At 39.3% G+C, this 16,528-nt stretch overlaps 2 protein-coding genes across 2 annotated transcripts in view; both read left to right on the forward strand.

Moving 5' to 3' along the window:
• Positions 1-16,528, forward strand: part of LOC127442946 (gastrula zinc finger protein XlCGF7.1-like) — an 898,889-nt gene that overhangs the window by 670,943 nt on the left and 211,418 nt on the right. The gene's annotated exons all lie outside the window — the stretch shown is intronic.
• Positions 1-16,528, forward strand: part of LOC127442169 (gastrula zinc finger protein XlCGF57.1-like) — a 55,786-nt gene that overhangs the window by 5,683 nt on the left and 33,575 nt on the right. The window contains exons 3-4 of the mRNA XM_051700012.1: positions 12,580-13,384; positions 14,233-14,374. Coding sequence (XP_051555972.1) covers positions 12,580-13,384; positions 14,233-14,374 — 947 coding nt within the window. The remainder of the gene's footprint in view (positions 1-12,579; positions 13,385-14,232; positions 14,375-16,528) is intronic.

Consider the following 16,528-nt stretch of genomic DNA (forward strand, 5'->3'; position numbering starts at 1 on the left):
AGGTATATAGTGAAAATCTTGAAACCGTTACATCCCTAGCGACAAGTAAGCCACATCTGTTTACAACATCTGTAACTCTGCTGTGAACATAAACAGCTTTTAGTCTGAGTAAAACAATATGCCTGTTGTATTCTGTTCATTCATTAAGTTTAGTGACTGTCGATCTGTGGATATTTCTGATATTTGCAACCCTCTTGGCAATGTATTAATTATCCTGTTCACTGACTGAATGTTTTTGTCACAAGTGTGATATCATTTTGTGTGCATGTAAGGAGTTGCGTTTGTCAACGGTCTAGAGTTTGTTAGAACAATAATGTTATGATGACAGAATATTTATACTGGTTGCATAAAGTACTTTGTAAAGACAAAATATTCTTAATTGGCAACTTTAAAATGCTTCTTATGTCACTATGACTGATGTTTTCATCTTTTCTGGTGCACGTGTGTTTCACCGGCCGACATTTACGTATACATTTTTGTAATTTTTTATTGATTCAAAGAAAATAACACAACAGAGAAAAACATAACACATCGAATCAACATTTAACTTTTAACCCTCACTAATATCCTTCCCCAAACACCAACCCCACCCAACCCCAAAGAACACCCCTGTGGTCACATAAAATAATAATAAAAAAAAATAAAAAAAATAAAAATATATATATATATATAATAAACATGCATAATTAAACTAAACTTCTCTTTCCGCATCCCTTCCCCGAGAGTCCCCCAAAACTGCCAAATACCTACCCCACTTCCTGAAAAACAAGTCCTCCAACCCCAGCCTTCTACCTGTCATCTCCTCAAAAGCCGCTACCCTCCCCATCTCCGCACACCACTCCAGAAATGGTGGCACTCCGTCCGACTTCCAACCCTTTAAAATAATTTGTCTGCCAATCATCATGCTAGTCAGAACCCAATTTTTTATATATTTGTCCCCCAAATTTATAACTGCCCCATCGCCCAAAATAAAAAGTCTGGGGCAAAGTAAAATTTGAGTGCCCAAAACATCACACAAATAATTCTGAACCTTTAACCAAAAATCTTGGATCTTAACACATCCTCAAAAGACATGGGTAGTGTCTCCAACTTCTGATTTGATCGCCAGCAGGTGGGTGTGTCTTTAAAACCAAGCCTATATATAATCTAGAGGGGGTCCAATAAAATCTATGTAAAATCTTAAATTGCATAAGGCGAACCCTTGCATCTCTAGATGCAGACTTGACATTTTTTAGAATCCTAGTCCACACTCCTTCCTCCAATACCAAGTTCAAATCTTTCTCCCATAATCTCTTGATAGAAGTTAAAGCTCCATCTCCCAGACTCTGAATTAGCAGGGAGTAATACACTGATGCCTCATGACCTTTTCCAAAAGCAGTAATCACTTCTCCCAAAGTATCTGCCGATTTAAGGGGGTGTGTGCTACTCCCAAAAACAGTACAGAGCATGTGGTACAGCTGTAAATACCTATAAAACTGAGATCTGGGAATCCCAAAATGATGACCCAAATTTTCAAATGATCTCAACACTCCACTCTCATACAGGTTGCCGAGTGTAGTAACCCCCTCACAGTCCACTCTGACCAACAGAAAGGGGACTTGTTGATACATAATTTGGGGTTCAGCCATATGCTTGAGGCAACATTTAAATAAAGGTCCGAATTAAATACTCTGGCCACTCTTGTCCAAATCACGTGCAAATGTGAGATAACGGGGTGTGACTTCTCTGGTTAGTTTGATAGAAAGACTTTGCAATGGCGAAATAGGGGCAAGGACTTCCTGTTCAATAGAAAACCAGGCAGGGGCTCTCTCAGGTGGAAGCGACCAATGAGCCAAATGCCTGAGACCGAACACATAATAATAAAACAAAATCTTGGGTAGGCCTAGCCCACCTTTGTCAGTCGGCCTATGTAATTTGTTGAAATGTAGTCTGGGAAGTTTACCATTCCAAATGAAGGACTTCACTATGCTATCAAAGTTCTTGAAATAAGAGAGGTGGACATCTATATGGAGTGAATGTAGCAGGTAGTTGAATTTTAGAATACAGTTCATTTTAATAACATTAAGCTTCCCAATCATCGATAAATGTAATGAAGCCCACCTGTCCACATCGCTCGAAAATAAAGGGTCAAATGAACTCTAACTAAATCAGACAAATTTGCTGGGAATAAAATATTCAAATACTTAATGCCCTGTTTGGGCCACTGGAAGGTGCCCAGCTGGAAGGCCATTACTGGACAGTACGCTGTCAGAGCCAAAGCTTCAGATTTAGACCAATTGACTTTGTATCCTGGAAAAGGAATTAATAATTCTGTGTAGGCAAGGCATTGATCTAGTAGGGTCAGAGACAAATAATAAAATATTTGTTCAATATTTTAATCTGCGTAAAGCAGAAGCTTATGCGTCACACCTCCCGCCATCACCCCTGGAAAATCATCCTCCTTATCACGGCTGCTAATGGTTCCAGGGCAAGACAGAATAATAATGGGGAAAGAGGGCAACCCTGCAGAGTGCCCCTATACAGAGTAAAATAATCTGAAATTAATCCATTTGTTTGTACCTCTGCTACAGGGTGTCTATAAAGTATATGAATCCAACCAATAAATGTACTCCCGAATCCATACATTTCCAAAATCTTAAAAAGATAATCCCATTCTACCATATCAAACGCCTTTTCGGCATCAAGTGAGATGGCAACAACCAGAGACTGATCATTCGCTACTGACCACATGATATTGATGAAACGCCTAATGTTATCAGAAGAGCTACGGCCCTGAATAAACCCCACCTGACCCAACCCCATCGCTTGGATATTTGTCCTTTTTAAGAATCGGACTGATCCGGGCTTGTGTCATGGTTGAGGGAAGCTTTCCATTCTTTAATGATTCTGTATAAACTTCTAATAAAAGTGGAGCCAATTCTGTAGCATAAGATCTAATAAGCCTTGCCTGTAGGTAAGGCCTTAATTACCTCGTCAAGCTCCTCCAAGGTTATCTCAGAATCAAGAGAATTTAGGGAGTTCTAATGGTTCCACAAATTTTCTAATATCTTCATCAGTAGACGAAGACGTGGAACTATAAAGATCAAGATAGAACTCTTTAAAGGCATTATTAATGTCAATGGCTGAGGTAAAAATTTCACCAACAGCAGATTTCACTGAGGGAATAGTAGAAAAATACTCTCTCTGCTTTATATATTTAGCCAAAAGCTTCCCTGCTTTGTCCCTTGACTCAAAGTATGAATGTCTTGCCCTGAATAACCAAAACTCCATTTTCCTCTACAAAATAGTATATATGTATTTCAATCGTGTAAGTTCTCTGAGGCCATCAGACAACATTCGGCGCTTCAGCTCTGCCTCTGTACTTTTAATATTCCCTTCCAACTCCACGAGTTCTCGTGCTTTGGATTTTTTTGGTAAATGAGGCATACTGTATGATCTGACCCCTAAGAACCACCTTAAGTGCCTCCCAAGCCACGCACACAGAAGATACTGAGGACCAGTTGGTTTCCATATAAACATTGATTTTAGTCTTTAACATTTGTTGGAAATCAGTATTTAACAAAAGGGATACATTAAAGCACCAACCAACTATATGATTTATTTTTCTTCATATGTGGCAACATCTCTAAACTCACCAATGCGTGATCTGAGACTAAGATGTTTCCAATTGAGCAATCAACAACAAATGAAATGAGGGACTTAGATATAAAAAACAAAATCTATTCTAGAATAAATCTAATGGACTGATGAAAAAAAAAATTATAGTCCCTACCAGATGGGTTCAAAAGTTGCCAAATATCTGCAAGACCAAAATTTTTATACATCCTGTGAAGCGTCAATGTTGCCCTAGGGGGCTTACACACTTTTGCTTCGCTGTGATCAAGGACTGAGTCCATCAAAAGATTAAAGTCTCCTCCCAATATTATATCATGAGGGGTGCCAGCGGCTTGCAACATCCCTTCAAGATCAATAAAAAAGCCCTGATCATCAACGTTAGGTGCTTAAATATTAGCCAAAACCAAACTTTGCCCCTGAATTTCTGCTAAAACAATAATGATTCTCCCTCTTTAATCTGTTTGAGAGATTTGAATTGTAGAGGTTTACTTATCAATGTAATGACTCCCCTGCTCTTACTTGAGCCAGCACTAAAGAAAACATGCCCACCCCATATCTTCCCAAATTTTTCAGCTTCCTGCGAGGAAAGATGTGTTTCATGAAGAAACACTATATCACATTTCTTACGCTTAAGAAAAGAAATAACCTTCCTTCTTTTTATGGGGCGCCCTAACCCATTCACATTTCACGTGGAGAAAGATAACCCACTCATATTAACATTTGACATTTTGACATAATAGAAAAAATAAATTGTGTGTCAAAAACAAGATTATACAGACCACATTCCAACATTAGTGCAACAGTAAAACCCCGAACCCCCCCCCCCCCCGAACCAAACAAACAGAAAAAATAAAGACGTGCGCATTAACCCCGCGCACGACAACGCCAACCGGCATCAATCCCTCTAAACTCAAAAGGTCCATGTATGCCTACGACAAATTTGCCATCGGATTGCTCAAGTCCGGTGCTTCTGCACAAATTTTGTGAGGCAAAATTACATAACAGAAAATACTTTGTAAACCCCATCCAAACCCCATCTAATAGGCAGAATAAACACAAAGAATGTGTAGATTCATTCACAGAACTGTCTCGAAGGTGTGTTCCTCCACAAAACCAATTCCAGCCGATATAAAGCCGTTCAATTTCCACAGACAGACAAACAAACAAGTGTTCAGTGAGCTGGCTGTTTATGAGTGCAGCAGATGACGTAATCATTCCAAGTACCGCAAAAATACATCACAAAACAAACTCCAGCCAACAGGAGGCATAAGCACAAAGAACGAACAGATTCATCCACAACTGTCCCGAAGCAGTGTTATTCCACAAAACAACACAAAAAGAAACAAAACAGGCATCCCTGTCCCTCGGATGGTCAAGAGTGTATTGAGCGAGTCAAATTCACTCAGAGGCCGCATAAAAAAATACACCATGACTTCAGTCAGTCAACTTTATAAAAGACCCCCCTTTGGGTGGGCATGTCGATATTTTGCGGCCATCTGTAGTATCCATTCTCAATCTGGCCGGGAACTTCAGTGTAAAAGCGATCTTCGGACCATGCAATAGTTTCTTGAAGGAGTGTTATTTCACAAAACAAACTCCAGCCGCTAGGCGGAACCAACACAAACAGAAACAAAAATGGCGCCCAGCTTCCTTAGACAGCCAAGATTAATTACAGCGAGTTAATCCACTCTGGAGCTACATGAGAAACACCAAATGGCTTACTCACCCATTTTTTCTATGAAGGACAGTGCTTGCATGTGATACGTAAATACTTTGCGGCCATCCTTAGTATCTATTCTCAGTTTGGCCAGAAACATCAATGCAAAAGCGATCTTCGTTGATGTAAGAGTTTCTTACATTCCTTGAATCGATCGCGTTTCTCTCGTCAAATTTGCAAAGTCCGGGAACAAGAAAATATTGTGATTCTTCCAAGAAAGCTTTCCTTTGCTCCTCGCCTTACGCAGCATGAGATCTTTATCGGATGATCTCAGAAATTTGGCCAGAATTGATCGGGGCCTGTCCCCCTCAGCAGATCTGCGAGCCAGGACCCTGTGAGCTTGCTCGATTTCCAGCTTATGGCCTGTTATGTTGAGCAGACTCGGGAAGAGCTCATCTAGGAATTTCACCATATCTCTGCCTTCTTCATGCTCAGAAATTCCAACAATCCGTACGTTATTTCGTTGGCTCCTATTTTCCAAATCTTCCAGTTTTTCCAAAATGTTTTCCACATCTATTTTGGTCACGAGCGGATTAGCGGATAATTCCCTTTCCGATAACTCCAGATAATCGATCCATTTCTCAACATGCCACTCTTGTAACCAACAGAATTTTGTTTCCATCGCCGTAATCGATCGACTTATTACAGCGAGATCTTCCAAGTCAGCAACAACCTTCGTCAGCATCACAGACATGTTGGACAGTTGACGCTGTATTTCTCCCACCGCACCGTTCAAACCGAGTCCCTGGTCCGCAGGCCTGTCACAGGTTTCAGCGTCTCCATAGCCTGAGGATTTTGACTACTTTGCCATGTTTACCTCAGAGAACAAATATGAAGCTGGGTGTATCGAATCTCACCAGATTATAACATGATAATAATAAAAAAACTAGCAAAGTGCGCAGAGCTCGCCGTTTACATGTCTGCTCCTCGCATGGTGTCACGTGACCTATTTACATATTAAATTAATACGGTATTTAAAGGAAAATACGGTAAAGCTGTTTTGTCCACCAACATTAAATGCTGAAGTAACTTGAGGAAGAAATCCTGAACTGGCTATTGTCAGGGACATATTTGATATTCCACTGTATTTTCATAATTTGTACATGAACTTTATTACCACCTGCTGGTGGAATCTCCAAACTGCAAATGCAGGAACTTCATTTGGATTTTGCACTGAAAACAGACATGGGATTGAAACGTCTTTGCGCAATGACCTATTTCTCAGGAAAATAGCTAATTGTGCTTTGCGCCACTTCATTTACATACAATACACTCACAGTTTGCGCGCATACACTCACAGTTTGCGCGCATACAACCACAGTTAGCGCAAACACTCCCACCCACGGCCACTTGTGCTTTGCACTGGCATGAAAATTGCACTTTGAATTAGCACCCGCACAAAAATTGGATAAGACATAGCGCGTAGCGTTGCGCTTTTCGCACTTACGAAAATTTAGCACATAATAAAAAATTTTTAACAGTCACTGTGTGTATGCAGTATGCAGTACTTTTAAACAAATTTACATAACACAAGTAGTTGTTTATTTCTAAGGTATAATACTAGTATTGGTCCAATTTCTAACATTTGTTTTAACGGTTAATATTAGAATTTTTTTACAATGGATACTGACTAATCGCCCCTCAGCGTATACATGATCGGAATTGCAGTAGTTTACGAAAGTGTCTTGAATGTTTTCTTTCTCGTTGAGCAAATCTGCAACACAATCGTCATCACTGCTGCAGCTTGTAGGGAGATGCGTTTTATAATTTTTTTGAATGGCTCGCTAGAGAACTTGGTTGTCTTTCATACTGTGATTCCATGATTGTTTTGCAAACTTGTCAAGTAGTTCTTCTCTTCTGTGATAGGCGGAGGGTGCACCAGCTCAAAGGTGCATTGCGCCACTTAATGTACCAGGGTAATATTGTTTCTCTATTCTAGAGTCGTGAATATGCTAACGGCGAATATTTGTGTTACTTTCAATGGAAAAGGGGCATTCATAGGCGATTCGTTTCACATTATTGCATCACTTATGATGTATAGAAAGTCAACTCTCCCTTTCAAAATATTCGCCTTTTCTTGCTTTCCAGCAAGGCTTTATTAACACAAGGTATCCCATAATATCCAAGTGAAAAAAAATCTCAATAACTCTGAAAATTAGTGAAAAATAATACAGCAAAATACCCTTATTGGTTAATTGAATTTGAGCTAATGCTTGGTCAAACAAATTTTTGCTTGAATTACAGCCATGAGTGTTTTCAATATATCTCTACTTTGCACACCTAGGCAATATTTGCCCATTCTTCCTTGCAGAATTGTTCAAGCTCAGTCAAACTGCCATAATGAACTTTTAAAAATAGCTATTTGTTAACAGCATGGTTTTACAAAATGTGTCAGATGCAAAAATTACATTTTATTAAACATTAAGTTTCCAAGACCCCCCCAACTTTTATCAAATTTATTGCAAATGCAGGAACGCTGTAAGTTACAGCTTATGTAATGTAAGCACTTTACTGATATGAATTCATAAATGCATGATATTAACCTCAGCCGTCCTGTCAAGAGAAACGCACACATACACCCAGATTACAGAATGGGAAAGAAGAGAAAACATTATAAACATACGAACATTGTAACAGCGGTGCCTCACAAGGAGACATGAACAATTGCATCGTCACATGCAAAAAGGAACTCTCGAGTTGACCTAGCACTCTGTCTGTAGGAGAGGTCTCATAGGGGTGACGCCAACTCCTCAGATTGAGCTAGCAGTAGCCAGTCGCCAAGGTAGTTCAATACGCTGACACGCACCAAGCCTCAGCGAAGCCAGTGCTTCATCGACACATTTGTTAAATGTGCAAGGAGCTAGGGACAGGCCAAAGGGAAGGACCTTGAACTCCTCTTTCAGATCCACCAACACAGACCTGTCAAACGGGTGGATGTGAGGCAGAATCTGTCTGACTGATCAATAGAGACTTCCTGAAAGTTAGATTCAAGTGTCTCAAGTCCAGAATGGGCTGAAGCCCTCTGTCTTTCTTGGCGACTACAAAGTAGCAGCTGTAAAAGCCTTTCTTTTCACTGAACATTTGTACGCTCACTATCGCACCTTGTGTAGGAGAGACTGAACCTTTTGACGTGAAATCGGCGCTTCCTGAACCGAAATAGGGGAGGAAAGAACGCAGTTGAAACAAGCCAGACGCCTCACGAACTGAAGCACATAGCCTGAAGCAACCATGCTTATTACCCAGCTGGAAACCCCTGGCAGATTGAGTTGGGCTGCAACTGATGATTATTTTGATAATCGATTAATCTATCGATTATTGAAATTATTATTAGACTATTCAGCGATTATTGCAATGATTAATCATTAGCTCTTAACCGATTATTCAGCTTGTGCCCCAGCTTAAAAGGTTGCATTAAACATGCTTACTAACAATAGAGGACAAAATCATATTTTAAAAATACCTCTAAATTACAACAAATCCTATAGTTATCAAGTGTTTTTGTCTCGTTTTTCATTTAAAATGGTCTAAAAATCCTTAAAACAAGATACATTTACTTGAGAAGCAATATATAAGATATTTAGACTTGCTTTAAGAGAAAGTATCTTAAATATAAGTGTATTTTGTATATAAGTGTATTAATTCACTTGGTTATATTTCCGCAAGTGCAGTAAAAACAAAATATACTTATATTCAAGATCTATTCTCTAAAAGCAAGTCTAAATATCTTATATGCTGCTTCTCAGGTGAATGCATCTTTTTTTTTTTTTAAAGGATTTTTAGATATTTTAAAATATTTCTATTTTTAATATTATATTCAACATTTTCAGATAATTGTTTTTTTTTTTCCTGCTGTATAGCTGTTAAAGAAAATGTAAGTTGTTTTAAAGGAGTTTTAGGTATTTATATTGGAAAACAAGCCAAAACAAAAATATGACGAGGAGGAGGGCACGGCCGGCGCTGAATCAGCTGATCAGCGGGAGAGCGAGATAATGGGGAGCCGGAGATGCCAGTTTGAGAGAGTGAGACGCACGCTGCCGCGCTGCATGTGTGTGTGTTTGCTTATGTTTGTTTTATGTTGGGTTTTACCATTTACCATGTTGACTGTTCAGCTGGTTCCCGCCTCCTCCTTGCCCATCCTTTAACTGTTACAAAAAACAAATCAAAAACGTATTTTGTTGTAGTTTATAATGGGGCGAAGACTACACACTCTCACCTTTCTGTTCACTTCAGTCCAACTTTAACTCACAAAAAAACAAACTCTCTCTTTTTAATAAAGCTGCATCTTGACAATTTTCTTCACAATAAGAAATGCACAGTGACATACAGTATATTATGATTCAATAAGTCGTAAACCATCACATTATTATCTAGCTGCATTAAGCGTGCACGCTCGAGGGATGAGCGTCCCTGCAACAGAATGTGCCTCAGCCGGGTGCAGTTTCAATTTCTCCCCCTTAGATCGGAACATTCGCGCAACTCATAGAAGAGGCGCTGACCGCACAGAGAAATGCCAGTTTTCGGAGTTTGTAGTTATTTATATGACCTGCTTCCGTATTATTTGAACTTTAATAAAGCAGTATTAAATATAACTGCATTTTAAGCCGGGGTGTTTCCGAAGACGCTCTACACACAAGTTTTGCTTCAGCAGAGCGGCAGCTCCAGTTCCATTTATTCCACTACAAGAGTGCTTCTGTATTTAGTGATTTTGTATTTTTGCATTATAATTCTTTCATACTTTGCCATCTACATCACCTGAAGCTGTTTGGAAAGTTTAGAGTGCATCTGGACTGTGAGCTATGTAATTCTTCCTCTCCTCAGTCAGGCACGAAATGCAGTGCTGCTCTCGTGCGTCATCATTAGAGTTTAATGTGATCTCATGTTACGTTAAATGAGATCAAACAACTATCCGACAACAAAAATTTTTGTTGACAATTTTTGTTGTTAATAATGTCGACTAATTGTATCAAGCCAATGGGTACAGAGGCACATCTTCAATGCTGTGAAGGCAGTTTAACCAGGGACATGAACTCTCGCTGAATATGGAGACACCAGATCTTAACAAGCTGCTCGTGCAGCTCTGGAAAGAACAGCGCCAGATGACTTGGTGAAAATTGTTAATCTAGCCAAGAATGCTCTGGCACATCATTAGTTTGGCCAATCAAGCTTAAGTCTCTCAACCTCCAGCAACTCGGCATCAGAAGCCACATTGTCCCATTTTCCTGCCTCGGAGGGGGAAATTCAGGTTAGCGCCTCACCTGATTGCAACTATGTCTCGCTATCATAAGTCTCTAGCGACAAAGTATTCTTTGCATTCATTTCTCTGCCAAACGTGATCGAACCCAGTGAGCCGGGAACAGGTTGCAGACCATCACGGGCTAACTGAAAAGATGAAGCCGCATGAGAGGGGGAAGAGGAGAGATGCAAGGCATGTGCAGGCAACAGTTCACAGTTCCTCTGACTCCCCATACTCTTCATCCCGCCCTCTCTTGCCTTGCTCATGCAGAACCTCGGAAGCCACAGAGGTAGGATATCGAGAGGGCTGAGGATCAGCATCAGCTTTCTAAAAGAAAAAAGCCTATAGCGAAGCATTTTTAAATTGCTTACATGGAAAAATACACTTGTGAAACACCATCTTGAAAAGACGCAAGTGGCTCTTTTAGTTTCTTTAACCCTGTAAAGAAACACACACAATGCACAAACACAACAGGGAGAAATAATCCAACTAGCTGTGAAGAAGTGCAAAGATGAAGAAAGCGATGAGTTGGTCTTGCAGAGCACGAGATGTAATTGTGACCCTGAATAAGAAAATTCTGAGGAAATGGCACTGTGCTTCGTATTATATGCCCATGATGATGTGCTCAAGGAGCGGAGGGCCAAGTTACATCTACCAGTATATTGTCATGATTTAATACAGGCTTCACTCCTGGGAGGAGTTCCCATAGTGTCAGCTACTGACGCAGAGTTGAGAGATTAACTTGAAAGGAACCAGGCATATCACACGTGGGTAAGCAAAGCCAGAGCGCACATGTACAGACTGTGCGCAGAGAGTGCTCAATGCACATTTTGTGGAGTGATGGAATAAGTTTCCCATGTGATTTATTTTCATTTCATATAAGTTTGTGTTTTTATGATTTTTGAGATGTTTGAATTCAGAGTTTTTAGTTATTCCATTTTAATGATTAATTAAAAAGATTAAAAAAAATGATCGAAAGCTAATTTAGCTCTGAGAGGATTATTTCAACATTTCTGCACCTTGTTACAATGTTTTGGGGTTGGTTTTAGTCATCTGCTATTAGTAACGACATGCCATTTCCCATATTCTATTTGTTTCAAGAAGCAATAACCAAAAAACACGACAAAAACGTGTATGTAAGTTTCTTGGGGGCAGTCATTTTTGTGTATTCATGAAGCATAAACAGAACGTGGAAAATAGCGCATTGTTTCTTACAGAACATCACTGTGATCCAAACACAACCTAAAACTGTACATTTATTTTGAAATAATTCTCACAGAGTGACTTGAGATGGCTGAAAACACTAGTTTGTAAGTGAAATGAATGAAGGAGTTCTGTGAATGAGGAACATAACACACAAACCACCACTGTACTCGCAGTCTGGCTGCTAGCAAATTACACCATGTATACACAGAATAGGGTTTATATTGTGTGTTTTGTTGATTTATTTTCTTTAAGTAGTTTATAGCCTCATTTTTGGTTTAATGCATTATTACAGCTGTTTGAAGTTCATTATTCTCTCTCTGTTAGAGAGTCATCAGGATTACCGTAAACACTCAAATAAATGGGCACCATACAATTAATGCAAGTCTATTGTTATTTATATGTCATTCAAATCAGCATTCATCTGTAATATAGGCAAATTTCTCCAAACATCCACCAAACCTTAAATCAATGTCCAAATTCAAAGCTTTTAAAATGACACATATTTTTTAAAAAAAGCAGCTTTATGAATTAGCTAGCAGTTCCAGGTTAACTTTGTTTTTTAAATATCAGTATCGGCCACAATGAGCTGTGAATTATGGGTTATTGGTATTGGCTCAGAAATTAAATATCGGTGGATCCCTTTTTTCATATTTTGAATGGTTTTCTATAAAATAAATCTATGCACTTAAGCCCAATTATTATTTTCTTAGAGTTATAATAATTTTCTGTTTGCCATTTAGGAGGAAAATCTTGCCTTCACTGTGTAAGTGGTTAATTGATTTTTGACTATTTCATATTTTTATTTCAGACCTGATGCAAGTGAAAAAGGAAAGTCAAGAACTGGATGAAGTGGAGGAGAAACATCAGTATCGGACATATAAAAATTCTGAAAATAATTCATCACAAAAAAGAAGACAAAATGCAAGATCCAAAAAATCTTTAACCTGCCCTCTGTGCAAAAAAAGTTTTACAAAAAAAAGACACCTTGAGACTCACATGAGAATTCACACTGGAGAGAGGCCTTTCACATGCCATCTGTGTAGAAAGATTTTCAGTCGTGCAGACAGCCTTAAGAGGCACACACTAACTCACTCTGGACAGAAGCTGTTCACGTGCCTTCAGTGTGGAAGGACTTTTACTCGTGCAGGCAGCCTTAAGAAGCACACAATAGCTCACTCTGGAGAGAAGCCTTTCCAGTGCCCTCTGTGTGAAAAGAGTTTTTATTGTAATCGGGAACTTAATAGGCACACAAAATCTCATGTCAGAAAGAAGCATTTTAAATGCCTTCAGTGTGGAAAGAGTTTTTCATGGCAGCACAATTTTAAAGAGCACCAGAGATTGCATACCGGTGAGAGAGTTCATGTGTGCTCTGATTGTGGAAATGTCTTTACTAGGGCCAGCGACTTAAAGATGCACCAAAAAATCCACACTGGAGAAAAACCATACAAGTGTTCACAATGTGGAAAGAGTTTCAATCGGCCAGGACACCTGAAAGTGCATGAGAGAGTGCACACTGGAGAGAAGCCATTCCACTGCCATTCATGTGGAAAGAACTTTACCCAATCAGGTCATCGACTGGTTCATTTTAAAAGGCTTCATGGAAAGTTGTTACAGTGAGCAAAGCTCCACTTCACTTGCAATGACTTGTATAAAATTCGGAAAAATCCAAAGATAGAATTCAGTGGTGTAACCACTATCTTATGCCCCAGTTTAGTGCACATTTTCATGTAGACATACAGTATATTGATTACCATACAACCAATGCATTGTATTGGATATACGTTTGTGTGTGTATATATATTTATACTACGGGTCTGTTGAATGCTTGATTCTGATTGGTTGATGGACGTTCCGAGGTGTGCAATTATTTTTCAAGAAATGCATGGCTAGGAAGTAGCTCCAGATCTTGACCGCATAACTGTTCCATATCACTCTGCCAAGTTAACTGAAAAGTTATAGGCTAGCCTACAGTCCACCACAGCATACAGATCAAACAAAATGATAGACAATTTCGATTTTCCAGAAATAACTTTTAATATTTATGGAAAGCATGAGAATTTCAACAACTGGGCAGCAGCTGAATTGGACAGTCCAGATGAAAAATGTTACAAATGAAAGAGCTTCAAAGGCAGCCGGCAACAGCAAACGACATGAAATAATCAGCGATGAACAGCTAGACAGGCTTGAGGGAAGTAAACAAAAAAAAAAAACAGCTTTAGCAGTAAATGTTTTTAACGATTGGCTTAAAGCCAAAAATAATTCTGTGGAAGAGGTAGAGAGAGAGGGGACAAACCCAGCTAAATACCCAGCTGCAAGCTTTCTATGCCACAGTCAGTAGCACATCGGGCACAGAGTATTCAGTGTCAAGTTTCATCTCCCTAAGAGCTGGACTGAACCGTTATATTTCTAAATATTACATAAGTGGGCAAACGGAATTCAAATCATCCAATGATGTATTCAGGGCCATCCTCAAAGAAATTTGCAAGGCTGGGAAAGACGTCAGGTCTCATCATCCTGCCATCTCCACCGCTGAAATAGAGCACATTCGTAACTCTCCGTATCTGGTCAACAGACACAGCAACTGGGCTGATTCGCAAAGTCTGGTTTGACATTCAGCTGAACCTGGCGAGGAGGGGACGAGAAGGAAATAGAGAGTTACGAAAACATTCATCATTAAAAAAGATGAATGTGGTGTTGAATACGTTTGCCTGTCTCATAATGTAGAAACAAAAAACCAAAAGAAGCCTAGTGATCCCAACAAGACTTCTGAGGATTCATGTTTTCCAATCCAGGTGACCCTCTTTCCCCAGTTAAAAGTTTCAAAAAGTACATCACAAAATGCCCACCTGATGCCACATCCTTCTACCTTCATCCACTGAGAGTCCCACAGGAGGAGCTTGACAGGAGAGAGTACTGGTACTCCCATGAACTGGAAACAAGCTTCCGCGCATCAGCGTGGTAGTTGGGTTATCAAAAAGATACACCAACCATTCCCTGAGAAGCACCGCAGTTCAAATGTTGTCAGAGGCTGGGCTGGAGAGCAGGCAGAACATGTCTGTGACTGGTCACAAGTGTGAAACAAGCCTGAGATGCTACTGGGCACCTTCGGCAAAAGACAGAAAGCAATGAAGCATGATCCTTTTGAGAAACAAAAGTCCAAATGCCACTGAAAATCATCCAAATGCCACCGAAAATCAAACCAAGGATCCCCACGAAAAAACAAGCTCCGCCAACAAGCCACCCCCTGCATTTGATCTGCCATTTTCCATGTCAAACTTTACAATTAATGGAAACGTGCAGTTCAATTTCAATAAATAAACCATTGCCAAATCAAATAAAGAAATAAATATATAAATTAAATAGAATGAACCAAATAATTCAATAGAAATGGTAGTAAATAAATAAACCCTAAAAGCCTACTTGTTCACAGTATTTTACGTTTCATACTGATAAAATACAAATTGAATGAATAAATAAATATTGTCAGGCCTACTTGTTCACGGGCTTTTTTGTTATTTATAACTGCAGATAATAGAAAAATACAACAAATAATTAAATACTGACATCTATTCACAGTGTTACGACCTCCCCTGTCTAGGATAGAGGAGGAGGAACAGTTATAAAATAAAACTGAAGGAAACTAAATTTAAACGAATTAACATTACTGAGCTCCTGTTTTCCCGTCCCAGCACTATTTACCACACAATTGATCAAATCAACAATAGTTTTATTATGGGAACAGAAGAGAACAGTGACATTTTACATGGAAGCAATAAATTAATTCAGGAGGGTGCAGTGCCAAAATAGCAAACAAAAGAGGTCTACCTGTGTTCAATTAAATACTCTATATTCAAAACAAAGATGCAAACAAAAGACAATACTAAACCTTACTCCCTCTCTGACCATAAACAGGAGAAAAAGGAATACAAAATAACTGGCGCCCACCTCCCTACAGCTTCCTTAAAATGAACTCACTAAATAAAGAAAGTAACACAAGATAATACAACTCGCCCTGCACTCAGGGATAACAATGAATGTCCAATTACAATCAGTGCAACAAAACTCCCTTGCGATAACATTACATACAACTACAATACCTCACACTGTACATAAACACGGAGAAATAATCCAGCATCTGGGAAAGGAGAAAGGGACTCAGCAAGAGAGACCGGAGAAAATGTCTCTGTCAACTCCAAACTGGACAGCTTATATATCAGAGCATATGGCCACAGGTGCCAATCAGGAAGACGCTCAAGCACATTGATTAACATCAGGTGCTGCTACTCATCCTAGGAGAGCAGAATACAAAGCAGACAGGCAAACATGTATGCACCAAACATTCACAAAACATAACGTACTGGATCGTAACAACAGGCTTTTTCGTTATTTATAACTGTAGATATTAGAAAAATAGAACAAATAAATACTGATACTTGTTCACAGGCTTTTCTGTTTAATTTATTGTTGTACATAACAGGAAAATAGGCACAAACAAACAAACACACAGTAGCTTGTTTCTCCAATAAGTGCTTAAAAGAAGCGCATCCTCCGTTGTTAGTTCTAACGTGACGTTTTCAAATTAGAAATGAGGGCTTGAGCTGTATCTAAGCTAGATACACTTGAACAATACAACAGTTTCTATATCTGAAATATCTGTGAGAAACACCCTCGCGCCCCCCTCACACACACATACACTCGTGGACACACATTATATGCGTAATGCACACACTTATGGCCCAAACATACTCGTGAGAGGA

Source organism: Myxocyprinus asiaticus, chromosome 6 (assembly GCF_019703515.2).
Source record: "Myxocyprinus asiaticus isolate MX2 ecotype Aquarium Trade chromosome 6, UBuf_Myxa_2, whole genome shotgun sequence".
NCBI classification, from domain to species: Eukaryota; Metazoa; Chordata; class Actinopteri; order Cypriniformes; family Catostomidae; genus Myxocyprinus; species Myxocyprinus asiaticus.